The 27919-nt window shown below is 40.9% G+C and overlaps 1 protein-coding gene across 3 annotated transcripts; it reads left to right on the top strand.

Annotated features, from left to right (window-relative positions):
• The first annotated feature begins 880 nt into the window (after positions 1-880).
• Positions 881-27919, top strand: P2RX7 (purinergic receptor P2X 7). 3 transcript variants are annotated; one of them, XM_070763191.1, is made up of 15 exons: positions 881-1320; positions 1845-1945; positions 4205-4330; positions 6991-7123; positions 7948-8019; positions 10685-10757; positions 10873-10969; positions 12505-12585; positions 13890-14019; positions 16636-16772; positions 19610-19703; positions 20838-20903; positions 22161-22280; positions 23301-23399; positions 24210-25461. In XM_070763191.1, the coding sequence occupies exons 3-15, from the start codon at positions 4206-4208 to the stop codon at positions 24696-24698; spliced, it is 1716 nt and encodes a 571-aa protein (XP_070619292.1). In that variant the 5' UTR covers positions 881-1320; positions 1845-1945; position 4205; the 3' UTR covers positions 24699-25461. The 3 variants fall into 3 exon arrangements, with proteins under 3 accessions (XP_070619292.1, XP_070619293.1, XP_070619294.1); XM_070763192.1 differs by having other exon boundaries at positions 881-1113; XM_070763193.1 differs by lacking the exons at positions 23301-23399; positions 24210-25461 and adding an exon at positions 26985-27919.

Raw genomic sequence — 27919 nt, forward strand, 5'->3', positions numbered from 1 at the left:
GTTGGAATATAATTTTTTTTTGAATTTTTTTTTCTCCACATCTACACAAATTCATCTGCATGTATGCAATAGAATAAATAGAATAACAGAATAAAGACTTCTATTCTATTTCTGTAATATTAGATGGTATACATATAATAAATCTAATAAATAAATACATACATACATATATATATACCATCTAATATTACAGAAATAGAATAGAATTCTTTATTCTATTATATAAACACCATCTAATATTACAGAAATAGAATAGAATTTATTCTATTGCATCTTTATTCTATTATTCTATTTATTCTATTGCATTGCACTATTATTATTACTATTGGTCTTCCTATCTATCTATCTATCTATCTATCTCTGCACACCATGACAACTAGACACAAGAACAGCTTTTTCCCAAATGCCATCACTCTGCTAAAAAAAAAAAAATTCCCTCAATGCTACTAGTCTTCTCATTGTTTCCATCGCCCAGCTCCTCCCACTAATGACTGTAACATGTTGCGTGTATCCTTAAGATTTATATTAATATTGATTCTTTCCTGATTGCTTATTTGTACCCTACGACAATCATTAAGTGTTGGACCTCATGATTCTTGATGAACATATTTTTTATTTTATGGACACTGAGAGCATCTGCACCAAGGACAAATTCCTTGTGTGTCCAACCACACTTGGCCAATAAAGAATTCTATTTGCTTCTATTCTAGTATCCATCTCATGTATATAAACAGCTATGCATACTACCAATACATACTTTTATGTACACTGAGAGCATATGCACCAAGACAAATTCCTTGTGTGTCCAACCACACTTGGCCAATAAAGAATTCTATTCTAGTCTATTCTAGTCTATTCTATGGTTTTTGAACAGTGGGAAGCAGGTCGTAACTAGTCCAATGTTCTTGGCAAGATTTTTAAAAATTTATTCCCTTCCCATCAGCCAGAAAATTAGTGAGTAGGCTCCGGGCTATGTCGGTTTTTACTTGTTTACAAGCTGGCTGTGGAAAGCAGGGGCATTTTGTGTAAGTGTAGGGGAATTTGACTGAAGAACGGCAAGGAGCTCTTGTGTGATAAGCTGTAGGAAAAAACTAGCATCGTGTGAAAAAAGAGGTAATAGAAAAATATCAGGATGCAATTTGTTAGGACAGAGAAAGTGAAAGACCAACAAAGCTGAGGTTGTGGTTTTGGAAGACCAAAAGGGAATTTTATGCTAGGTGTGTTCTTTCCTGTTTTATTCTTTCCGTTTTCATTTTGCCAAAGCGGTGTGTACTACCGACAAAAGCTGCACAAAAGGTCGAATGGACCCACAAGGTAACGGTAAGCGAGATTCCTTTTCGCTCTCACCGTTGGGAATTCTTTTCGGACTAAATGTTGGGTCTCCAGGTTAAGGGTCCTTGGTGAAATGCGTGTGTATTTATTTATTTAATTTATTTATTTATTTATTTTGTCCAATAGAAATTAAAAGTTAAGGAGAATAAAAACATAGTAGTAAATATCAGAGAAGGGATAGAAGAAGAGATATGAGAATAGAATACATCAATGAAGAGTAGAGGAAGGATATATGGATGGGAGAAAAGATATAGGAGGTATAGGAGAGACAATAGGACAGGGGACGGAAGGTACACTAGTGCAGTTATGCTCGCCCCTTACTGACCTCTTAGGAATCTGGAGAAGTCAACCATGGATAGTCTAAGGGTAAAATGTTGGGGGTTGGGGGTTGACACCACGGAGTCCGGTAATGAGTTCCACCCTTCAACAACTCGATTGCTAAAGTCATATTTTTTACAGTCAAGTTTGGAGCAATGTGAGTGTTTTTGTGTGTTTGTGTCTTCCCACAATAGGCATCCAGACAGGCAAGTGTGTGAAATACATACAACAGCACTGTCGAAGTTTGTGAAGTCTCCGCTTGGTGTCCTGTGGAGCCAGCCAAAACTGCCCCAAAGTAAGTGCTCTTTTCTTAGCTACTCCTGTATCCTGATTTAGTCTGAACTGCATTTTGATCCAAGATGTTTCCTTCTCTGGTTAATTCCCATAATGCAGGGCTTTGGAAACTTCTTTAAGGCTTGTGGACTTCAACTCCCAGAATTCCCCAGCCAGTCTTGCTCTGGGAGTTGAAGTCCAGAGGTCTTAAAGTTCTCAGAGTTGAAGTCCACAAGTCTTAAAATTCTGAGAGTTCAAGTCCACAAGCCTTAGAATTATGGGAGTTGAAGTCCACAAGCCTTAGAATTATGGGAGTTGAAGTCCCCAAGTCTTAAAGTTCTGAGAGTTGAAGTCCACAAGTCTTAAAGTTCTGAGAGTTGAAGTCCACAAGTCTTAAAGTTCTGAAAGTTGAAGTCCACAAGTCTTAAAATTCTGAGAGTTCAAGTCCACAAGCCTTAGAATTATGGGAGTTGAAGTCCACAAGTCTTAAAGTTCTGAGAGTTGAAGTCCACAAGTCTTAAAGTCTTGAGAGTTGAAGTCCACAAGTCTTAAAGTTCTGAAAGTTGAAGTCCACAAGTCTTAAAATTCTGAGAGTTCAAGTCCACAAGCCTTAGAATTATGGGAGTTGAAGTCCACAAGTCTTAAAGTTCTGAGAGTTGAAGTCCACAAGTCTTAAAGTCTTGAGAGTTGAAGTCCACAAGTCTTAAAGTTCTGAGAGTTGAATTCCACAAGTCTTAAAGTTCTGAGAGTTGAATTCCACAAGTCTTAAAGTTCTGAGAGTTGAAGTCCACAAGTCTTAAAGTTCTGAGAGTTGAAATCCACAAGTCTTAAAGTTCTGAGAGTTGAAGTCCACAAGCCTTAGAATTATGGGAGTTGAAGTCGATAAGCCTTAGAATTATGGGAGTTGAAGTCCACAAGTCTTAAAGTTCTGAGAGTTGAAGTCCACAAGTCTTAAAGTTCTGAGAGTTGAAGTCCACAAGCCTTAGAATTATGGGAGTTGAAGTCGATAAGCCTTAGAATTATGGGAGTTGAAGTCCACAAGTCTTAAAGTTCTGAGAGTTGAAGTCCACAAGTCTTAAAGTTCTGAAAGTTGAAGTCCACAAGCCTTAGAATTATGGGAGTTGAAGTCCACAAGCCTTAAAATTCTGAGAGTTCAAGTCCACAAGCCTTAGAATTATGGGAGTTGAAGTCCACAAGTCTTAAAGTTCTAAGAGTTGAAGTCCACAAGTCTTAAAGTTCTAAGAGTTGAAGTCCACAAGTCTTAAAGTTCTGAGAGTTGAAGTCCACAAGTCTTAAAGTTCTGAGAGTTGAAGTCCACAAGTCTTAAAGTTCTGAGAGTTGAAGTCCACAAGCCTTAGAATTATGGGAGTTGAAGTCGATAAGCCTTAGAATTATGGGAGTTGAAGTCCACAAGTCTTAAAGTTCTGAGAGTTGAATTCCACAAGTCTTAAAGTTCTGAGAGTTGAAGTCCACAAGTCTTAAAGTTCTGAGAGTTGAAGTCCACAAGTCTTAAAGTTCTGAGAGTTGAAGTCCACAAGCCTTAGAATTATGGGAGTTGAAGTCGATAAGCCTTAGAATTATGGGAGTTGAAGTCCACAAGTCTTAAAGTTCTGAGAGTTGAAGTCCACAAGTCTTAAAGTTCTGAAAGTTCAAGTCCACAAGCCTTAGAATTATGGGAGTTGAAGTCCACAAGCCTTAAAAAGTTGTACCTGCTGTACGTCTAGTTTCCCACCAAGATGGGATTGAAATAGCCTCTCATTCCCGCGTTCTCCGATCTGCACCGATATCCAGGCAGAAAGTACAGTTCAAATCAAACGCTTTGAATGAGTAGTTTCTTTCTTTATTATTTTATTTATTAAATCTGTGTGCCACCCAACCCCTAAAGGACTCTGGGCAGCTTACGGCAAAAAAGTAAAAACAATATCAAAACAGTATAAAAACAATTTTAAACCCAGTTAATAAAAACCACAAATCTCTTCTTTGGCCAGATCAGAACCCACCCGATCAATAGAACAGTTTTTTAACAAATCAAATGCTTTTAGGAGCCAACAACACTGAATAAAGAGACTGGGAGGTGTTGGGAGGAGAGCCTCAAGTCATTTTTGGGGGGGGGGGGGATGAATTTTCTCTTAGGGAAGATTTACCAGCCTTTCACTTCTTCCCCTGTGCCTTTAAGAGTTGTGGGGTTGTGGTTTTTTAATTGTTGTGCCTGGCTCCGAGCTGAGGATCTGCAAGTTTTTTCGAAAAGCCGGAAGAAAGAATAAATCTATTTGTCCTCCAGGATGGCAGCTTGTTCCAGCTTGAGTAGCGTGTGCCAGTACGAAACCAAGAAAGTCTTGCGCATCTACAGCGTTTGGTACGGGAGCCTAAAGTGGTTAATCCATCTGATAGTTACCCTCTATGTTAGGTAAGTTGGGAAGGGGAGATTTGCGTAAATCGGGGGGGAAGGGAGGTCTAGAGGGGAGAGTTGGGTTGCCAGGGACCCCCTCTCCCCATCAGTACCTTAAATAACAACCATAGTCAAGAGTTGGCTACAATTGCTGCCGTTTTGTTAGGCATTTTCCATATATAAACTGGAAGAGTTTAAGATGTTGCGAATACGGGATATAGAATACAGCATAACCAAGCTGGAAGGGACCTTGGAGGTCTTCTAGTCCAACCCCGTTCCCAAGCAGGAGAATATATGCTTTTTAAAAAAAGTTTTCTTTATTGATAAGGGTTAAATAAGGTCCAGGAGGGAAGTGTTTTTAATAGGAAAGTGAACCCAAGAATAAGGGGCCACAATCTGAAGTTAGTTGGGGGAAAGATCAAAAGCAACGTGAGAAAATATTATTTTACTGAAAGAGTAGTAGATCCCTGGAACAAACTTCCAGCAGATGTGGTTGGTCAATCCACAGTCACTGAATTTAAACATGCCTGGGATAAACATATATCCATCCTAAGATAAAATACAGAAAATAGTATAAGGGCAGACTAGATGGATCATGAGGTCTTTTTCTGCCGTCAGACTTCTATGTTTCTATGTTTGAGTTTTACAAAAATTAAATAAATCAAGGTGCATACACCACAATATCTTTTAAAATTTTTTTACCTATCTTACCCATTTCATCTTTTCCTTATATTTCCATTTTTGTGTTTTTACATTTTATACATTTACATTTCTATATCAATCAGTTGATAATTACCTTTGCAAATTGTTCGTTACATTATATATAGCAGTGTTTCCCAACCTTGGCAACTTGAAGATATTTGGACTTCAACTCCCAGAATTCCACAGCCAGCAAATGCTGGCTGGGGAATTCTGGGAGTTGAAGTCCAGATATCTTCAAGTTGCCAAGGTTGGGAAACACTGATATATAGTCTATTTTTGTATGCCGTTGCACACCGTATCATTTTTCCATATTTCTATTCTCTACCCAATGGCACCGTAGATTCCAGATATTATAATATTCCAAATCATTTACTGTATTCCTTTAATGTCCATGGTCATTTTATCCATTTTGAATACTGTATATGCTTTTTCTCCCTCACTTTGCTGCCCCAAATATAATAGAGGAATTGTTGGGAATTTCTTGCGGTGGAAAAACCTCGTCTATTCATTTTTTAGGGCATGCAAATTTTCTCCCATGTTAACACGCTGTATGTTGTGTTGTTGCCACTCCGATTTCTGGTGGACGTGGGTTGAATTGAAGGTGGAAAGAATGAATGGTCAAGTAGAGGCATTGTTGAAGGAAGTAGTGGATTCTCAGACTGGAGAGGCTCTTTCACTTGAGTTGCGCAATAGAAGGGATGGATTGATCTAGAAATCTTTGACGGGATCTCCCAGTGTCCAAGGGGGAAGAAGCTGTTTTTTTCATCCAGTTATCGGAAGACAAGGGCAGCTCTGTCACATTGTCACATGAACTTTCTACCCACACGGAGTAAATATTCTGATGTAACCGGACACACGTTGAAAGACCCAGGGTCTGGCTTTTAGCCCAGTACAAATGAATAAATAGCAATCCACAAATCTTGTAAATTTATTTGTCAAATTTATTTACCGTATTTTTCAGAGTATAAGACGCACCTTAGTTTTTGGGGAGGAAAATAGGGAAAAAGAATCTGCTTACCAGGTATTATGACCTATAAAGCCCTTCATGGCACCGGGCCAGGTTATCTCCGGGACCGCCTTCTGCTGCACGAATCCCAGCGACCAGTTAGGTCCCACAGAGTGGGCCTTCTCCGGGTCCCGTCGACTAAACAATGTCATTTGGCGGGACCCAGGGGAAGAGCCTTCTCTGTGGCGGCCCCGGCCCTCTGGAGCCAACTCCCCCCAGAGATTAGAATAGCCCCCACCCTTCTTGCCTTTCGTAAGCTTCTTAAAACCCGCCTCTGCCGTCGGAAAAAGATATACCAGAATAAGACCTTTATTATTATTTACTATTATGTAAATAATAGTGTAATAGTAAATAATCCCTATTACAATTGTACTACAGGCACGTCACAAATTGTCCAACTTTTATTTCAGTGGTTTTTTTTAATGTGGGGTGTTTTGCTGTTTGTATTTTGCGTGTTTAAATAAAGTCTATTTTTAATTTTTTTTAAAAAACCCTAAATAATCCCTATTAAAATTGTACTACAGGCACGTCACAAATTGTCCAACTTTTATTTCAATGTTTATTTTAATGTGTGCGTGTTTTGCTGTTTGTATTTTGCGTGTTTAAATAAAGTCTATTTTTAATTAAAAAACAACAACTAAATAATCCCTATGAAAATTGTACTACAGGCACGTCACAAATTGTCCAACTTTTATTTCAATGTTTTTTTTAATCTGTGCGTGTTTTGCTGTTTGTATTTTGCGTGTTTAAATAAAGTCTAGTTTTAATTAAAAAACAACAACTAAATAATCCCTATGAAAATTGTACTACAGGCACGTCACAAATTGTCCAACTTTTATTTCAATGTTTTTTTTAATCTGTGCGTGTTTTGCTGTTTGTATTTTGTGTGTTTAAATAAAGTCTAGTTTTAATTTAAAAAAACAACAACTAGTCCTTCATCTCAACCCTTCCCCGCCTTGTGTCTCTCCAGCATCGTCCTCTTGGCTGACCGGCGCTATCAGAAGAAAGATTCGGTCATCAGCTCAGTGCACATGAAAGTCAAGGGAGTCTCCCAGACTGACAGAAGGGTTTGGGATACAGCCGAATACACCATCCCTGGCCAGGTGAGTCCCTTTTCAGAAAGCCCAAAGAGAAAACCTATCAGGTGAACCAGGGAAAAACAAAGGGTTGAGTCTGAGAGAGACATCTGAAGTGTTAATACCACTTTATAAGGTCTTGGTGAGACCACACGTGGAATACGGCATCCAGTTTTGGTCGCCACGATGCAAAAAGGATGTTGAGACTCTAGAAAAAGTACACAGAAGAGCAATAAAGAGGATGAGGGGATGGCATCGGACCAGAATATCTCCGGGACCGCCTTCTGCCGCGCGAATCCCAGCGACCGGTTATGTTGCACAGAGTTGGCCTTCTCCGGGTCCCGTCAACTAAACAATGTCGGTTGGTGGGCCCCAGGGGAAGAGCCTTCTCTGTGGCGGCCCCGACCCTCTGGAACCAGCTCCCCCCGGAGATCAGAATTGCCCCCACCCTCCTTGCCTTTCGTAAAGTTCTTAAGACCCATCTCTGCCGTCAGGCATGGGGGAACTGAGACATCTCCCCCGGGCCTATACAGTTTATACATGGTATGTTTGTGTGTGTGTTTGCTTTTAATAATGGGGGTTTTTAGTGTTTTTTAAATTATTAGATTTGTTCTTACATTGTCTTTGTTATTGTTGTGAGCCGCCCCGAGTCTACGGAGAGGGGTGGCATACAAATCTAATTAATAATAATAATAATAATAATAATAATAATAATAATAATAATAATAAATGGAGGCTAAAATATACGAAGAACGGTTGAAAAACAATCATTCAAGTCGTTGCAATAGATTTGGGTTTTTAGCAGACCGGCTAAGTAATTCTGCTTTTTCCTTCCTCTTTCATTCGTTTAGGGCGTGAATTCCTTTTTTGTGCTGACCAATATCATCACAACTGAAAATCAGGTTCAAGGACTTTGTCCCGAGGTATCAACGTTTCATACCTGCTCTGATTTTTTTTTTTTAAAAAAAATGCATTAAGAGCTAAAATGCAAAATGAAAATATAAATGAAGGCTCTTCCCCTGGGGCCCGCCAAACGACATTGTTTAGTCGACGGGATCCGGAGAAGGCCAACTCTGTGGGACCTTATCGGCCACTGGGATTCGTGCGGTAGCAGGCGGTTCCGGAGGTACTCTGGTCCAATGCCATGTAGGGCTTTAAAGGTCATGACCAACACTTTGAATTGTGACCGGAAATTGGCAGTTCGGGAAAGATCAGGGAATTATCAGGGAATTCGGGGCAAAAATGGAATATATCAGGGGTGAGGAAACAAACTGTATTAAAATGTTTAAAAGTCAGGGGGAAATCATGTAAAAAAAACCCAAAACGGATCACGCTGCCTGGCAGAGTCGAGCAAAAATGAACATAACTGGGACAACCACTTGCTTCCTCGGTTCCCGATATTTCTCCACGGCTTAGCCGTTTGATGTGATGTCTCAATCTTAACTAGATTGCAAGTTTCAGGGAACTATCAGGGAATTTCAAAATGCTTTTTACGAAGGAAGGCAAACTCTTTCTTTTAAGGCAAACTTTTAACTTTTACGTACTAATAGGTACTGGCCATTCCTCTAGCAACAAACCCATCCAAAAAGCAAAACCCAAACTCTATATTTCAAACCTGACCTTAATATTTACATGAAACACGTGAAAAGGTAGCGATTTGTTCTCGGCAAACGTGTTTATATTTAATTTAAAAATCGTTTCGACGGATTACAGTCGTCTCCTGGTTTGTCCCACACCCGCGTCCCTGGTTTTTGAACAGTGGGAAGCAGGTTGTAACAAGTTGTAACGTTCTTCTTCGCAAGGTTTGTTTTAAAATTTATTCCTGTCTCATTAGCTAGAAAATTGGTGAGTAGGCTCTGGGCTATGTCGGTTTTTAAGCTGTTTAAAAGTTGGCTTTTTTCATATGTGGTGGTCATGCCCTAAAATACAAAAAATTTGGAAAATAATTTATAACTGGCTCACTGAGATTATCAAAGAAGAAATAGAATATTTCTATTTCTAGATAAATTTTTTATCGATTACCAGATAAATGGTCAAAGCAATGGAAACTGCAGTTTAATGTTTCCAAATGTAAAATAATGCACTTGGGGAAAAGGAATCCTCAATCTGAGTATTGCATTAGCAGTTCTGTGTTAGCAAAAACTTCAGAAGAGAAGGATTGAGGGGTAGTGATTTCTGACAGTCTCAAAATGAGTGAGCAGTGTGGTCGGGCGGTAGGAAAAGCAAGTAGGATGCTTGGCTGCATAGCTAGAGGTATAACAAGCAGGAAGAGGGAGATTGTGATCCTCTTATATAGAGCACTGGTGAGACCACATTTGGAGTACTGTGTTCAGTTCTGGAGACCTCACCTACAAAAAGATATTGACAAAATTGAACAGGTCCAAAGACAGGCTACAAGAATGGTGGAAGGTCTTGAGCATGAAACGTATCAGGAAAGACTTCATGAACTCCATCTGTAGAGTCTGGAGGACAGAAGGAAAAGGGGGGGACATGATCGAAACATTTAAATATGTTAAGGGGTTAAATAAGGTTCAGGAGGGAAGTGTTTTTAATAGGAAAGTGAACACAAGAACAAGGGGACACAATCTGAAGTTAGTTGGGGGAAAGATCAAAAGCAACGTGAGGAAATATTATTTCACTGAAAGAGTAGTAGATCCTTGGAACAAACTTCCAGCAGACGTGGTTGGTAAATCCACAGTAACCGAATTTAAACATCCCTGGGATAAACATATATCCATTGTAAGATAAAATACAGGAAATAGTATAAGGGCAGACTAGATGGACCATGAGGTCTTTTTCTGCCATCAGTCTTCTATGTTTCTATGTTTCTAATATACCCCAGAAGGTATGTTGTTAGGAATCTGGAGGAGACATTATTCCAAACAAACTTTACATCTTATAACCCATATAAACACAGCAACAAGATTAGCAATAGCACAATTATGGAAGAACGAACAGACCCCAACGGAAAATTTAATAATAGATAAAATATATATTTGTGTGGAAATGGATGAAATTACTAACTCAATTAAAGGAAATAAAATCAACGAATCAAAAAGGAACATGGCAAAAATGGCATGAATGGATTCAAAAGAGAATATAGAAATAATATAATAACAAGTAACAGTACAATGGAAGCGAACTACAGATACCTTGTAAATATTTTTATTTATCGCTTAGGAATTGTAATAAATATTAGACAATAAATGTATTAGATGTACATTACTGAATGTAATAGGTTAAAAAAACAATGCAACTCACTAACAAAGATGGTTTATGATCTGCAAAATGGAACAAAATGTGATCTGAATATTCTTCATTGTGAAAATTTAATAAAGAAACTTAAAAAAAAACAACAAGTTGGCTGTGGAAAGTAAGGACAAGTTTTGTATAATTGCAGGGGAATTACACAACCTATAAAAGGATCTGTTGTGTTAAACTACAACTAGCATCATGTGAAAAAAAGGATCGGAAAATATTATGTAGCTTATTAGGAGGGAGAAAGAGAAAGACTGATAAATCTGAGGTTGTGATTTTGGAATTTTATGCTAGTTGTGGGTTTTTCCCCCTTCTGTTTTATGCTTTCAGTTTCCTCTTGCCAAAGCGGTGTGTAATACCGACAAAAGCTGCACAAAGGGTCGAGTGGACCCACAGGGTAACGGTAAGCGAGGTTCCTTTTCGCTCTCGCCGTTGGGAATTCTTTTCCGACTAAGTGTTGGGTCTCCAGGTTAAGGGTCCTTGATGAAGTGTGTGTGTTTGTGTCTTCCCTCCGACAGGCATCCAGACGGGCAAGTGTGTGAAATACAACAGCACCGTCAACACGTGTGAAGTCTACGCCTGGTGTCCTGTAGAGTCAGCCAAAACTGCCCCAAAGTAGGTGCTCTTTTTCTAAGCGGCTCCTGTATCCTGTTTTAGTCTGCCCTGCATTTTGATTGGAGATGTCTCCTTCCCTGTTTAATTGTCTTAATGCTGTTGGGGTCCGACTTTGGGAACTTCTTTAAGACTTCTGGACTTCAACTCCCAGAATTCCCCAGCCAGCCTTGCTCTGGGAGTTGAAGTCCACAAGTCTTAAAGTTCAAGTCCGCAAGTCTTCAAAGTTCTGGGAATTGAAGTCCACAAGTCATAGAATTATGGAAATTGAAGTCCACAAATCTTCCAAGTTCTGGGAGTTGGAGTCCACAAACCTTAGAATTATGGGAGTTGAAGTCCACAAGTCTTAAAGTTCTGAGAGTTGAAGTCCAAAAGTCTTAGAAATGGGAATTGAAGGTCACAAATCTTAGAATTCTGGGAGTTGAAGTCCACAAGTCTTCAAAGTTCTGAGAGTTGAAGTCCACAAGTCTTAGAATTATGGAAATTGAAGTCCACAAATCTTCAAAGTTTTTATTTATATTTTTAATTTTATTTATTTATTTTGTCCAATACACAATGAGGGTTTTAGTGGGTATATATATATATACACGTAGTAAAATACATGATGAAGGTTATAGAGGAGATACTCATAGTAAACTATATATAAGAAATAATAGAAAAGAAGGTATAATAATAGAACATATCAATGAAAGAATAGAAGAAGAGATATAGGAATAGAAGAAAGGTATAGGACATATAGGAGAGCAATAGGACAGGGGACGGAAGGCACTCTAGTGCACTTGTACTCGCCCCTTACTGACCTCTTAGGAATCTGGATAGGTCAACCGTAGATAATCTAAGGGTAAAGTGTTGGGGGTTTGGGGATGACACTATGGAGTCCGGTAATGAGTTCCACGCTTCGACAACTCAGTTACTGAAGTCATATTTTTTACAGTCAAGTTTGGAGCAGTTAATATTAAGTTTAAATCTGTTGTGTTGTGGGAGTTGAAGTCCGAAAGTCTTAGAAATGGGAATTGAAGGTCACAAATCTTAGAATTCTGGGAGTTGAAGTCCACAAGTCTTCAAAGTTCTGGGAGTTGGAGTCCACAAACCTTAGAATTATGGGAGTTGAAGTCCACATATCTTCAAAGTTCTGGGAGTTGGAGTCCACAAACCTTAGAATTATGGGAGTTGAAGTCCACAAACCTTAGAATTATGGGAGTTGAAGTCCACAAGTCTTAGAATTATGGGAGTTGAAGTCCACAAATCTTAGAATTATGGGAGTTGAAGTCCACAGGCCTTAAAGTTCTCCAGGTTGAACAGACCTTCCTTAATAACTTCCTGTCTAAATAACTGCAGGACATTTTTGAGACCCACCCTTGAACACTGTTCCGAGAAACCAATTGATGCAAACCACAGTGGTTCTCTCGCATGCATTTTGCAGAGCCCACCGCCCAGCCTCTTGAAGAGGCCCCCCAGCTAAGACCATTGAATTGCTTAGGATGTGATCGTGGCTATTTCATACGTGAGAACTGACGTGGACCTTTCCATCCTTGCAGGCCAGCCATTCTGGAGAGCGCTGAGAATTTCACCGTGCTTATAAAAAACAACGTCCACTTTCCAAAATTTGATTATACGACGTAAGTGGTCTCTGGGCCTGAAGAAGGCTGTATTTAAAGGGAGGGTCCCTCCTGTTCTCTTCCTGGGAAAGACGATTTGTGATGGGGATCGCTTACTCAGATGTGGTGGAGCTTCTAACTTCTGTGTTTGCAGGGATGGACAAAGTAGAAATAAGTATTAATTGTTCATTTCATTTCATTTATTCATTTGTCCAATACACAAATACATAGGAAGAAAAATAGACATGTGGTAATATATATAAGGGTAAAAGTGAACTTAGAGGAGAGGGTATACGAAAGGAAGAGAATATATATGATAGGTGGAAGAAAGGAAAGACAATTGGACAGGGGACGAAAGGCACACCAGTGCACTTATGTACGCCCCTTACTGGCCTCTTAGGAACCTGGAGAGGTCAATCGTGGAGAGTCCAAGGGAGAAATGTTGGGGGTTAGGGGTTGACACAATTGAGTCCGGCAATGAGTTCCACTCTTCGACAACTCGATTATTGAAATCATATTTTTTACAGTCAAGTTTGGAGCGGTTCGTATTAAGTTTGAATCTGTTGCGTGCTCTTGTGTTGTTGCGGTTGAAGCTGAAGTAGTCATTGACCGGTAGGACGTTGCCGCATATGATCTTGTGGGCGATACTCAAATTGTGTTTTAGGCACCGTAGTTCTAGGCTTTCTAGGCCCAGGATTGTTAGTCTATTTCCGTAGGGTCTTCTGTTTCGAGTGGAGGAGTGAAGGGCTCTTCTGGTGAAACATCTTTGGACATTTTCAAGGGTGTTAATGTCTGAGATGTGGTATGGGTTCCAGACAGATGAGCAGTAGTCTAGGATGAGTCTGGCAAAAGTTTTGTAGGCTCTTGTGAGTAGTGTGAGATTGCCTGAGCAGAAGCTACGTAGGATCAGGTTAACAACTCTAGAGGCTTTTTTGGCGATATTGTTGCAGTGGGCTTTAGCACTTAGCTCATTCGATATTAGTATTCCAAGGTCTTTTACTGAGTGTGGGTTGGCTGTGAGAATTGGTTTATTCAGTTCGTATGTGTGGTTTCGTATGTCCCTTATGATTCTTGATGAACGTCCCTTTTCTTTTACGTAGATTGAGAGCACATGCACCAAAGACAAATTCCTCGTGCGTCCAATTGCTCCTGGCCAATTAAAAAATATAATAAGATCAATTCTATTCTCTACCATCTGAAGGCAACAGTCCAAAAGGACTATAGGCAGGATGGGAAAAGTCTCCAACAACGTTATGAAACTTTCTCCAAAAGTGACATGCGAAAATATCACAAATATTTTCTATGTTCTAATTGTTTCCTTGCAGAAGAAATATTCCACCGGAATTTAATATCTCCTGTATATACAGTAAACACCAAGCTTCGCTTTGCCCCATTTTTCGTCTAGGGGATATTCTTGAAGAAGCAGGAGAGAAGTTTTCAGAGTTGGCCATCCAGGTAGGTAGCAATTTTAAAAGTGACCAGAGACTTGTTGATTTAATTTTTTTGCTGCTCTTAGTTGGAAGGACTGAGTTAATAAGGGAAGAAAGTGAATTCAATTGCGAAAAGGAGAATTCAAACCAAATTTAAAGGGCTTCTTCTACAAATGCAATTTTTGGGGGCCATATTTTAAATTGATTTTTAAATATTTACATATTTACATATTTACAAATATTTACATATTTACATATTTACAAATATTTACATATTTACATATTTACATATTGAGATCATCCAAGGACATGGGGTGAGGTATCATCAATATGCCGATGATACCCAGCTTTACATCTCCACCCCATGCCCAGTCAACGAAGCGGTGGAAGTGATGTGCCGGTGCCTGGAGGCTGTTGGGGCCTGGATGGGTGTCAACAGACTCAAACTCAACCCGGATAAGACGGAGTGGCTGTGGGTTTTGCCTCCCAAGGACAATCCCATCTGTCCGTCCATTACCCTGGGGGGGGAATTATTGACCCCCTCAGAGAGGGTCCGCAACTTGGGCGTCCTCCTCGATCCACAGCTCACATTAGAAAACCATCTCTCAGCTGTGGCGAGGGGGGCGTTTGCCCAGGTTCGCCTGGTGCACCAGTTGCGGCCCTATCTGGACCGGGACTCATTGCTCACAGTCACTCATGCCCTCATCACCTCGAGGTTCGACTACTGTAATGCTCTCTACATGGGGCTACCTTTGAAAAGTGTTCGGAAACTTCAGATCGTGCAGAATGCAGCTGCGAGAGCAGTCATGGGCTTACCTAGGTATGCCCATGTTTCACCATCACTCCGCAGTCTGCATTGGCTGCCGATCAGTTTCCGGTCACAATTCAAAGTGTTGGTTATGACCTTTAAAGCCCTTCATGGCATCGGACCAGAATATCTCCGAGACCGCCTTCTGCCGCACGAATCCCAGCGACCGATTAGGTCCCACAGAGTGGGCCTTCTCCGGGTCCCGTCAACTAAACAATGCCGGTTGGCGGGTCCCAGGGGAAGAGCCTTCTCTGTGGCGGCGCCGGCTCTCTGGAACCAACTCCCCCCGGAGATTAGAACTGCCCCTACTCTTCCTGCCTTCCGAAAACTCCTTAAGACTCACCTTTGCCGTCAGGCATGGGGGAACTAAACATCTCCCCTGGGCATGTTAATTTATACATGGTATGCTTGTGTGTGTGTTTGCTATTACATGGGGTTTTTCTTAAATCGTTAAATATTTTAATTAATTGGATTGTTGTGACTGTTTTTACTTGTTGTGAGCCGCCCCGAGTCTTTGGAGAGGGGCGGCATACAAGTCCAACTAATAAATAAATAAATAAATAAATTTTCAGGTGGGTCGACATCCGTATAGTTACATTCACATCAATATAATATATATTTATACATTGTAAACATGATCCTTTATAATGCTGTTTTTCCACCCATCTCTTACTGTTATTTTGCATTTGTACCATTTTATCCAAGTAGAATAATAATCCGAATCCTTTTAATTGTTTAGTTCCATAGTTAATCAGTCCATTTCTGCACATTCATATTGTTCTGTCGGGCTCTCTGGTAGAATCCTCCCAAAAATTCACAGGTACAAATTTCAGACACACAAATGTTTGAAAATTCAAAACAATGTTCTTTATAATGAAAATTCCCTTAAACCAAGCCCTCTTTTGGTATAGCCAAGAGCCCTCGTCTCCAAACAAACTGGTGATTTGTACAAGTCCCTTATCAGTTCTGAGATACTTAGCTTGCAGCTGTGAGGCAATTCACAGTCCTTCTTCTTTCACAAAGTGAAACACACTTTGCTCTGGTTTAGTTTCAAAGCGGGGAAAAATCAGCACACAAAAGGTCAAAGTCAGCAAGGCAGGCACAAAACACAACGATCAGATAATCCTCCACAATGGCCAAACCCACAGGCTGCTCTTTATAGCAGCCTCCCTAATGACCACAGCCCCACCCAACCACAGGTGGCCTCATTTTCTTTGATAATAATCTCTCAGTTGTTGCTGCCTATGCATCGCTCTCCGCATGCGTGGCTGTATCATGAACTCTTGTTCTGAATCCAAGGAGGAGCTAGAGAATTGATCTCCTTCTGAGCTGTCTGCCCCACTCTCCTCCTCCCTGTCACTCCTGTCTTCTTGGTCAGAGGAGCCTTCATCAGCAGATTCCACCAGGGGCAAAACAGGCCTGCAGCATGTGGATGTCTCCCCCACATCCACAGTCCTTGGGGCAGGAGCAGGGCCAGAGCTAACCACAACACATATACACTGCTCCAAAAAAATAAAGGGAACACTTAAACAACACAATATAACTCCAAGTATATCAAACTATCCACTTAGGAAGCAATATTGATTGACAATCAATTTCACATGTTGTCAGCACATTCAACTTTGTACAGAACAAATGAGAATATTTCATTCATTCAGATCTAGGGTGGGTTCTTTGAGTGATCCCTTTATTTTTTTTGAGCAGTATATTTATTCGTGCAATTTTTTCATAGGCTGAAACCCTATGAAACGGGAAATATTCTCTCTCTCTCTCTCTCTCTCTCTCTATCTTTCCATCTTGCAAATTTACTTCTCTCTGATGATCTTCACCTAGGGAGGCATCATTGGCATTGAAATTAACTGGGATTGCAACCTCGACGCTTGGGGGAACCGTTGCAGACCCAACTATGGTTTCCGGCGCCTGGATGACAAACGAACCAATGAAGGCTTGTACCCTGGCTACAACTTCAGGTAAGGGATATTCAATGTGATTTTGAAGGGATGTCACAGGTCAAGAAGGGGGATCTGCTTTGTTTTTCCAAAGTGGGGATCATAATAACTAAGTTGGGAGGCACCTTGGAGGTCTTCTAGTCCAACCCCCTACTCAAGCTGGAAACTTATAGCATTTGACCCTTCTTAAAAACGACTGGAGCATCCATATTTTGATTTGATTTGATTTGATTTATTGGATTTATATGCCGCCCCTCTCCGGAGACTCAGGGCGGCTAACAACAATAATAAAACAGTATACAAAATAATCCAATACTAAAAACGATTAAAAACCCATTAATATAAAAAACCAAACATACATACAGACATACCATGCATAGAATTGTAAAGGCCTAAGGGGAAAGAGGATCTCAGTTCCCCCATGCCTGACGGCAGAGGTGGGTTTTTAGAAGCTTACGAAAGGCAAGGAGGGTGGGGGCAATTCTAATCTCTGGAGGGAGTTGGTTCCAGAGGGCCGGGGCCGCCACAGAGAAGGCTCTTCCCCTGGGTCCCGCCAAGCGACATTGTATTGTTGACGGGACCTGGAGAAGACCCACTCTGTGGGACCTAACTGGTCGCTGGGATTCGTGCAGCAGAAGGCGGTCCCTGAGATTTATTTTATTTTATTTTATTTTATTTTATTTTATTTTATTTTATTTTATTTTATTTTATTTTGTCCAATACACAATGAGGGTTTTAGTGGGTATATATCTATATACACATAGTAAAATACATGATGAAGGTTATAGAGCAGATACTCATAGTAAAATATATCTATGAAAGAATAGAAAAGAAGATATAGGAATAGAACATATCAGTGAAAGAATAGAAGAAGAGATATAGGAATAGAAGAAAGGTATAGGAGATATAGGAGAGCAATAGGACAGGGGACGGAAGGCACTCTAGTGCACTTGTAAACGCCCCTTACTGACCTCTTAGGAATCTGGAGAGGTCAACCGTAGATAATCTCAGGGTAAAGTGTTGGGGGTTTGGGGATGACACTATGGAGTCCGGTAATGAGTTCCACGCTTCGACAACTCGGTTACTGAAGTCATATTTTTTACAGTCAAGTTTGGAGCAGTTAATATTAAGTTTAAATCTTCTTAAAAACGACTGGAGCATCCATAACTTCTGAAGGCAAGTTCTGCACTTCGAGAAGGGCGGCACAGACATCTAATTAATAAACAAAATAAATAAATAAACTGATTAATCGTTCTCACTGTCGGGAAATTTCTCCCTAGTTCTAGGTTCCTTAGTTTCTCTCCGTTGCTTTCTGTTCTGCTTTCAAGGGCTTTGGAGAAGAATAGGCTGATGTCCTCTCCTGTGTGGCAATCCTTTAGACATTGAAAAACTGCTGTTGTGTCACACCTTCTTTGAGGTCATTTAGAGTTGTGTTATTGCAGCAGGCTGGACATCCTGTTTTCAGTTCTAGAAGGCTTTAAGAGTTGTAAACCTAATCCTACGTAGCTTATGCTCTGGCAATCTCTCACTATTCACCAGAGCTTACAAAACTTTCGCCAGACCCATCCTCGAATACAGCTCATCTGTTTGGAACCCACACCGCATCTCAGACATGAAAACCCTTGAAAATGTCCAAAGATACTTCACCAGAAGAGCCCTTCACTCCTCCACTCGAAATAGAATACCCTACGAGACTAGACTTTCAATCCTGGGCCTAGAAAGCTTAGAACTAAGACGCCTTAAACATGATCTAAGTATTGCCCACAAGATCATATGCTGCGACGTCCTGCCTGTCGGCGACTACTTCAGCTTCAACCACAACAACACAAGAGCACACAACAGATTTAAACTTAAAATTAACCGCTCCAAACTTGACTGTAAAAAATATGACTTCAATAACCGAGTTGTCGAAGCGTGGAAATCATTACCGGACTCCATAGTGTCATCCCCAAACCCCCAACACTTTACCCTTAGATTATCTACGGTTGACCTCTCCAGATTCCTAAGAGGTCAGTAAGGGGCGAGTACAAGTGCACTAGAGTGCCTTCCGTCCCCTGTCCTATTGCTCTCCTCCTTCGGAGAGGGGCGGCATACAAATCGAATAAATAATAATAATAATAATATTTGTTTGTTTATTTATTTATTTATTTATTTATTTATTTTATTTTTATTATTTATTTATTTATTTGTTAGTTAGTTAGTTAGTTAATTAATTAATTAATTAATTAGATTTGTATGCCGCCCCTCTCCGTAGACTCGGGGCGGCTCACAGCAACAATAAAACAATGTACGACAAATCTAATAATTTAAAAACACTAAAAACCCCAGTATTAAAAGCAAACACACACACACACAAACATACCATGCATAAACTGTGTAGGCCCAGGGGGGATGTCTCAATTCCCCCATGCCTGACGGCAGAGGTGGGTTTTAAGGAGTTTATTCTTTCTTTTATTCCTATATCTCTTCTTCTATTCTGTCATTGACATGTTTTATTCCTATATCTTCTATTCTTTCTATTCATTATGTATTTTACTATGTGCATACCCACTAAAACCCTCATTGTGTATTGGATAAAATCAATCAATCAATAAAATAAATAAATCCTTGATTCCTACCATTCCTGCTGTGTCTGCCTGTGAGGATTAAGAGGTCCTCCATCCTTTCACTTCCACTTTTCTCGAAGTGTGCTGGAAACTTCAATGTAGGGAGTCCTCAACTCACACCCATTTCTTTAGTTCAGGGATGATGCTACCTAGCCTGGTATTAAGACGTCTGCAGGAAAACAGTGAAGCTCCGAGGACACGTTAAGAGTTGAACCCGACACTACAACAGTTCTTCCTCTCTGCTCCTTCCAGGTTTGCCAGGTATTACAAGCAACCAGGTGGAAAGGAGGAAAGGACCCTGATCAAAGCTTACGGCATCCGTTTCGACATCCTCATCTTTGGCACGGTAAAATGTCATCTGGGCCTCTGTAGGAATCTCCTGGGAGGAAACAGGGCTGGGAAAGGTGGAGAGAAGTCTCCGTGGAACCTCTGTAGGAATCTCCTGGGAGGAAACAGGCCCGGGAAAGGCGGGGAGAAGCCTCCGTGGGGCCTCTCTAGGAATCTCCTGGGAGGAAACAGGCCCGGAAAAGGCGGGGAGAAGCCTCCGTGGGGCCTCTCTAGGAATCTCCTGGGAGGAAACAGGCCCGGAAAAGGCGGGGAGAAGCCTCCGTGGGGCCTCTCTAGGAATCTCCTGGGAGGAAACAGGGCTGGAAAAGGTGAAGAGAAGCCTCCGTGGAGCCTCTGTAGGAATCTCCTGGGAGGAAACAGGCCCAGAAAAGGCCGGGAGAAGCCTCCATGGGGCCTCTCTAGGAATCTCCTCAGAGGAAACAGGGCTGGAAAAGGCAGGGAGAAGCCTCCGTGGGGCCTCTCTAGGAATCCCCTGGAAGGAAACAGGGTTGGAAAAGGTGGGGAGAAGCCTCCGTGGGGCCTCTCTAGGAATCTCCTGGGAAGAAACAGGCCCAGAAAAGGCGGGGAGAAGCCTCCGTGGGGCCTCTCTAGGAATCTCCTGGGAGGAAACAGGGCTGAAAAAGATGGAGAGAAGCCTCCGTGGAGCCTCTATAGGAATCTCCTGGGAAGAAACAGGGCTGGAAAAGGCGGGGAGAAGCCTCCGTGGGGCCTCTCTAGGAATCTCCTGGGAGGATACAGGCCTGGAAAAGGCGTGGAGAAGCCTCCGTGGGGCCTCTCTAGGAATCTCCTGGGAAGAAACAGGACCTCCACCCTTGCTGTGGTTTCCCCAATCACACACATTATTTGCTTTTTCATTGATTTCTTACAATTGCTTCTTCTTACAAAGTTTTCTACTTAAGAACCTGGTCACAGAACGAATTCAGTTCGTAAGTAGAGGTACCACTGTATATGAATTTGTGTATGGTGGAGACAAAAAATTAAAAATTAGAAAAAGAAGAAGAAGTAACTCCACATCTCTTCATTCTTGTTGTGAGTCGAGGACTAACTTTATCCCCGTGAAACCAAGGCAAAAGTCTTAGCAGTTTCCCCTTCTAACATGATGGACATTAATTGTTACTTTCATTTTCCAAAGGCTGGGAAGTTTAACTTCTTTGAGCTGGTGGTGTACATTGGATCAGTGCTCTCCTACTTCGGCATGGTAAGATACTTTTCTACTGCAGGGTCTCGGGGGCGAGACCTAATTATGCCGCTAATTATTATTATTTATTAGATTTGTTTGCCGCCCCTCTCTGGAGACTCGGAGCAGCTCAATTCCTGGTTTCCAAATTTCAAAATGGGCATGATTGATTGTTTTAAATATAGGAAATGATTCTAAGTAGTTTATTTAATTTTACTTACCGTATTTTTCAGTGTATAAGACGCACATTTTCCTCCCTTAAAGAGACTGATAACTAGGGTGCGTCTTATACTCTGAATGTAGCATTTTTTTCATTACACTAGCTTGCTCCGAGTAAGTTTCTTTCCAGCCCTAATCAGGTGCTAACAATGTCCCCAGCTCTTACTGGCTTGCAAGCTCTTTCCTTGTTACTCTCTCATAATTTTTTTTAAGCCCTTAACCAGGAGATAAAATAATGTGCTGAAACTGACCAGACTAAGAACGCTGGCCAGATGAATGCCTGGTAAGCATATTCTTTTCCCTATTTTCCTCCCCCAAAACTAAGGTGCGTCTTAGAATGCGGCCGCGAGAGCCATCGTGGAGCTTCCCAGATTCGCCCACGTTTCTACAACACTCCGTGGCCTGCACTGGCTGCCGATCAGTTTCCGGTCACAATTCAAAGTATTGGTCATGACCTTTAAAGCCCTACATGGCAATGGACCAGATTACCTCCGGAACCGCCTTCTACTGCACGAATCCCAGCAGCCGATAAGGTCCCACAGAGTTGGCCTTCTCCAGGTCCCGTCGACCAAATAATGTCATTTGGCGGGCCCCAGGGGAAGAGCCTTCTCTGTGGCGGCCCCGGCCCTCTGGAATCAACTCCCCTCCGGAGATTAGAACGGCCCCCACCCTCCTTGTCTTTTGCAAATTACTCAAGACCCACCTTTATCGCCAGGCATGGGGGAACTAAGACATCTCCCCCAGGCTTTTATATTTTATGTTTGGTATGTATGTGCTGTATGGTTTTAATTCTTGGGGTTTTATATCTCTTTTTTATTATTAGATTTGTTCTATTGTTCTATTGCCTTTTATTATGGTTGTGAGCCACCCCGAGTCTTCGGAGAGGGGCGGCATACAAATCTAATAAAATAAATAAATATATTCCGGTACATCTTATGCTCCGAAAAACACGGTAATTGGATTTAGCGTATTTATTGTACCGTTCTTTTTATATATTGTAAGCCAGCCCTGTGTTTAGAAGATCAGCCTGTGCAACTTTGCCTGGTGTTTTCTTTACAGGCTGAGTTTTTTGTGGATTGTCTGCTCACGTCGTCTACGGGATTCTGCTGCTGCAAACCTGACCCAGTGAAGGAATATTACTACAATAAAAAGTGTCAGGAAGTTCTGGGACCAAGAAATGTAAGACTTATAACCGAACGCGATGTACTTGTCGTTCCTTGTGGACATTTCAATGCAGGGAAAGGACACGGCTTAGATTCAAGAGGGGAATCTCAACACTTCCCTTGCAAAATGGACAGAGCATGTTATGGTTTTAATATACCGTGGTGGCCTATATTTATTTATTTTATTTATTTATTAAATTTGTATGCCGCCCCTCTCTGCAGACTCGGGGCGGCTCACAACAGCAACAGAAAAAAATATATAATACACCACTAGTAAGGTTATATATAATATAATCTTACTAGTGGTGGGTGAATCCCCTACATCTCCACTAATGGATTCAAGGCAGAGTGGACAGTCTCCAAATGGGTGAACCGTGCAGTCAGGCGGTAGGAAAAGCGAGTCGAAGGCTTGGCTGCATAGCGAGAGGTATCACAAGCAGGAAGAGGGAGATTGTGATCCCGCTGTATAGAGCGCTGGGGAGACCCCATTTGGAATAATACTGTGCTCAGTTCTGGAGACCTCACCTACAAAAAGAGATGGATCAAATTGAAAGGGTCCAAACACGGGCTATAAGAATGGTGGAAGGTCTGAAGCATAAAACGTATCAGAAAAGACTTAATGAACTCAATCTGTAGAGTCTGGAGGACAGAAGGGAAAGGGGGGGCAGGATCGAAACATTTAAATATGTTAAAGGGTTAAATAAGGTCCAGGAGGGAAGTGTTTTTAATAAGAAAGTGAACACCAGAACAAGGAGGCACAATCTGAGGTCAGTTGGGGGAAAGATCAGAAGCAATGTGAGAAAATATGATTTCACTGAAAGAGTAGTAGATCCTTGGAACAAACTTCCAGCAGACGTGGTTAGTCAACCCACAGGAACTGAATTTAAACATGCCTGGGATAAACATAAATCCACCCTAAGATAAAATACAGGAAATAGTATAAGGGCAGACTAGGGGGACCAGGAGGCCTTTTTCTGCCATCACTTTTCTATGTTTCTAATTCCTTTTTTTTTTTCTTGGGCTGGAATCTGGACAGACTATGTTTTACGTGACCTTTGTTGATGAGCCCGGCATCCTAATGATTGACAGATTGTCAGGGACCAGTTTGCAGACCACCGAGGGCAGGTTTATTGATGTGAGTTTTTGAATCTTCTTTTATTGGGGGGGTGCATAATGTATCAACCGGGGTACCTGCCTAGAGATTTGGGAATTATTATTATTATTATTATTATTATTATTATTATTATTATTATCATTATTATTATCATTGTCATCATTATCATTATCATTGTCATTATCATTATTATTATCATTATCATTATTAGTATTTATTTATTTATTTATTTATTGGATTTGTATGCCGCCCCTCTCCGTAGACTCAGGGTGGCTAACAACAGTAATAAAAACAGCATATAACAATTCAATATTAAAACAGTTAAAAACCCTTATTATAAAACCAAACATACAGACAGACGTACCATGCATAAAATTGTAAAGGCCTAGGGGGAAAGAGTATCTCAGTTCCCCCATGCCTGACGACAAAGGTGGGTTTTGAGGAGTTTACGAAAGGCAAGGAGGGTAGGGGCAGTTCTAATCTCTGGGGGGAGCTGGTTCCAGAGAGTCGGGGCCGCCACAGAGAAGGCTCTTCCCCTGGGGCCCGCCAAACGACATTGTTTAGTTGACAGGACCCGGAGAAGGCCCACTCTGTGGGACCTAATCGGAGAAGGCGGTCCCGGAGATGTCATTATCATTATATTATTATTATCATCATTATTATCATTACATTATTATCATTAATATAATTATTCTAATTATCATTATTGTCATTATTATTATCATTATTATCATTATTGTCATTATTATCATTATATTATCGTTATTATTATTATTATTATATTATTATTATTATCATCATTATCATTATCATTATGTTTTTCACCAACAGAAGCGCCAAGGGGATTTTGTGCAGTCTTCCCAACTTCCGTATCGGGACCGGCCCATCTCCCCCCAAAACTCCGAAGAGCTGCAGCTCCTCCCAAACCAAAGGGAGGGCTCTTGCTTTCGCGAACGTCCTTCTTGGTGCCGCTGCGGAAAATGCGGTCCTGCAGGTCCTTTTTGGGAGCAGCTCTGCTGCCGAAAAACAGAGGGGCCCTGCATCGCCCATTCCTCTTCGTTTGAGCAACTCGTCCTCTCCCAATCCAGGCTGGAGCTTGTCCTGCTCTACAAAGACCCCTTCTTGGACCTGAGGGGTGCCGAGGCCGCCAACACCCTCTTTCGGCACTGCGCCTACGAGCAGTACATTCACTGGCGCTTTGGCGAGGGCGATCTGAGTGCCCGCGCGGTGATGCCCAATTGTTGCAGAGGGAGAATCAGAGAGGTCTTCCCGAAAGAGAACGGGGAAGGAAAATACAGCGGCTTTGGGAAGAGGTGGTAACTGTTGGTTGCACCTCTGTGTTACGGCCTTAAGCGTGGATCGTGCCGCGGGTGTGCCAACCCATCAATTTCTCCTCCTGTTTTTCTTCCTTTCTGGTCACAATTCAAGGTGTTGGCTATTGCCGCACACCTCCAAGAGCGCGCAGTGTTGGCCTCCTCCAGGTCCCATCAACTAAGCAATGCAGGTTGGCGGGACCACAGGGGAGGGCCTTTTCTGTGGCGGCCCCGGCTCTATGGAACCAACTCCCCACCCCCCGATGTCCGTGCTGCTCCCACCCTATTGGCCTTTTGTAAGGCCATGAAGACCTGGCTTTGCAGGAGGACTGAGGGCCATGAACCAACAACAATCATGGGCAAATTGCATGAATATCTAGTGTGCATGTTGGGTTAGTGTATTATGTTTATTATGGTTTTTAATTAAGGGTTTATAACTCAGATTCTATATTTGACTTCTTTTTACTGTTTTTGTACTTTATACCAAGTTCTTCGGGGGATTTTTAATTGCCAGTATTTATACATGGTATGCTTATATGTATGAGTGGTTTTTTTAATTGGGGTGTTTTAAGATTGTTTTCAATATTAGATTTGTTTACATTGTCTTTTTATATTGTTGTTAGCCGCCCCGAGTCTTCGGAGAAAGGCGGCATACAAATCTAATAAATAATAATAATAATAATAATAATAATAACAACAACAACAACAACATGGGGCAGAGAGTAACACAGGCTTTGCCCTGAGACCAAGGAATCAAATAATGGGAAGATACCAATACTGTATTGAAAACGAAAGGCATAATCTAAACATCGTCTAAACATCATCTAATTAAAGAGCCAAGATGATGGCAGGGCCACAAATGAGTGAATGCATTAATTAATCAATCAATTAATTAATTACACTTCCATGTTCTTCGGGATTGGGCGGCATGGAAGTCTAATTAATTGATTGATTGATTGATTGATTGATTAATGCAATCACTCATTTGTGGCCCTGCCATCATCTTGGCTCTTTAATTAGGTGACGTTTAGACTATTGGATAAGGTCAGAGGGGTGCAGAGTTTCGATCCCAGCTCAGGTGTGAAAATCACTGTGAGGTTTTGTACCTGTTTTCCCGTGTTCAGCCTTGTCTACCTCACTGGGATATCGGGAGAGAGAGAAACAGATTGGGGGGGAAAAAATCATTGGAAAAGGTCCAGATTCAAATTTAGGCAGCCAAACCACAAACACCGCGGTGGTTTGCCATTGTGAAAGGACTCCCTTGCTAATCCAGGTCGTTTTGGTTGGTTGATCTCGACACAAAGCCGCCTTTGTTTAAAAACCTGTTTATTTTTTATTTTTAAAAGAGCACCCTTTGTTTTGTTTTGAAGGTACTTGTACTTTTCTTCTTTCCTGTAACTCAACTTTCACTTCCCATAAGTAACTCTTAAGACGTCCCGTAAGTTACTCCTAAGGAGGAAAAATGCCTTTCGTTTTCAATATTTCAATATCTTCCCATTATTACATTCCTTCTTCTCAGGGCAAAGCCTGCGTTACTCTCTGCCCCATGTTCCTATACAATTGACTTTTCCCTCCTCACTGATTTCCATATATTTCCCTCTTTTAGTGAAGTGGAAAAATAATCTTCTGGGCCCTTTTTCTGTAATGTATGTTTGATTTTCGCATACTCTAATTTTTCCAGCTTGAAATCATTTTGGTGTGGTTTTTCTAAAAGAAATGGAGAATATTTTTTACTTCTGCCTCAATTTGCTATGGCTGTGTCCAGTTTTGGAGACCTCGCCTACAAAAAGAGATGGATCAAATTGAATGGGTCCAAAGACGGGCTACAAAAACGGTGGAAGGTCTTCAGCATAAAACTGACCAGGAAAGACTTCATGAACTCCATCTGTAGAGTCTGGAGGACAGAAGGGAAAGGGGGGACATGATCAAAACGTTGGAATATGTCAAAGGGTTAAATAAGGTTCAGGAGGGAAGTGTTTTTAATAGGAAAATGAACACAAGAACAAGGGGACACAATCTGAGGTTAGAAGCAAAATATTATTTTAGAAAATATTATTTTACTGAAATAGTAGTAGATGCTTGGAACAAACTTCCAGCAGACGTGGTTGGTCAATCCACAGTCACTGAATTTAAACCTGCCTGGGATAAACATAGATCCATCCTAAGATAAAATACAGAAAACAGTATAAGGGCAGACTAGATGGACTAGGAGGTCTTTTTCTGCCGTCAATCTTCTATGTTTCTATGCTTTTCAAAGCTGCTTGTTATTCTTGGCCTCTTCTTTGTATTTCAGATGCTATTTCGACCCTGGGAAGAGCAGAAAAGCTCTTATGTTAAATTCTCCTTGATATGATATTCCCCTTGATATTATATTGAATTATATTCCCCTTGATCTTTTCCATGCAAAACGCTCCACACTTCAGCCTCTCCTTTTAGAAGGGAGGGAGAGACAGATGAGAAGGATAGTACCAAATTGTTTTTAGTGCAAAGAATATGCCTGGGAGATGCTTTTTGCTGTCTAGAAATTTTGTGAATTGCAGGGATGCCATTATGTGAAAAATCTCCAGCTGTGACAGTATAAAGCAACTTTTCCATTGGATTTCATTGCTTAATAGCACATTGGTACCTAAAAATTCTAATCAAAAAAGAGACATATTTTTTTCACAAATTGTTGTGCTTTTTCTTTCTTTTTTAATCATTTGATGGCCTGTCCGAAAGCATAACCATTTTCTAGTTCACAAATGAGTTATTTCAAGCGATTTATTTTCTTTATCAAAAGCAATCAAACAAACGTAATGTTTAAGTGGCTAACTTTCTTGCGCTCATCTACTTAATTGTGGCCAAGTGGAATCTATGACCAATTTTATTTTTTGCAATTTTCTTTTAATCTCATGTTGTATATGGTTGCAGGGTTTGTACATTTTTTTAATACAATATGCTTGTGTGAATTCTCTGTGCATTGCAAAGATGGGAATTAAATTTATAAGAAAAGACTATGTTTGTGTGCTTAATTTCAACTGACAAGAAATTGTAAAGCACGATGGAAATGGTCTAGGAAAAAATTTGTATGAAATTAAACTAACTAAATAAGAATGCATGAAGGCGGCTAAGAAAATAAAAACAATTAAAAATATATGGATAACCCAAAGGAAAAAACAGTGGATACCGATCGTATACTTCACCTGAAGATAATTTGAAATTAGAAGATAATTTATGACTTTCCTCCTC

This window comes from Erythrolamprus reginae, chromosome 10, assembly GCF_031021105.1.
Source record: "Erythrolamprus reginae isolate rEryReg1 chromosome 10, rEryReg1.hap1, whole genome shotgun sequence".
Lineage (NCBI taxonomy): Eukaryota > Metazoa > Chordata > Lepidosauria > Squamata > Dipsadidae > Erythrolamprus > Erythrolamprus reginae.

Coding starts and splice junctions, on each gene's coding strand:
- P2RX7 (XM_070763191.1), top strand. CDS start 4,206: ATGGCAGCTTGTTCCAGCTTGAGTAGCGTGTGCCAGTACGAAACCAAG. Junction 12,586..13,889: donor CCAAAATTTGATTATACGAC/GTAAGTGGTCTC, acceptor GTTTCCTTGCAG/AAGAAATATTCCACCGGAAT. Junction 23,400..24,209: donor CCGAGGGCAGGTTTATTGAT/GTGAGTTTTTGA, acceptor TTTCACCAACAG/AAGCGCCAAGGGGATTTTGT.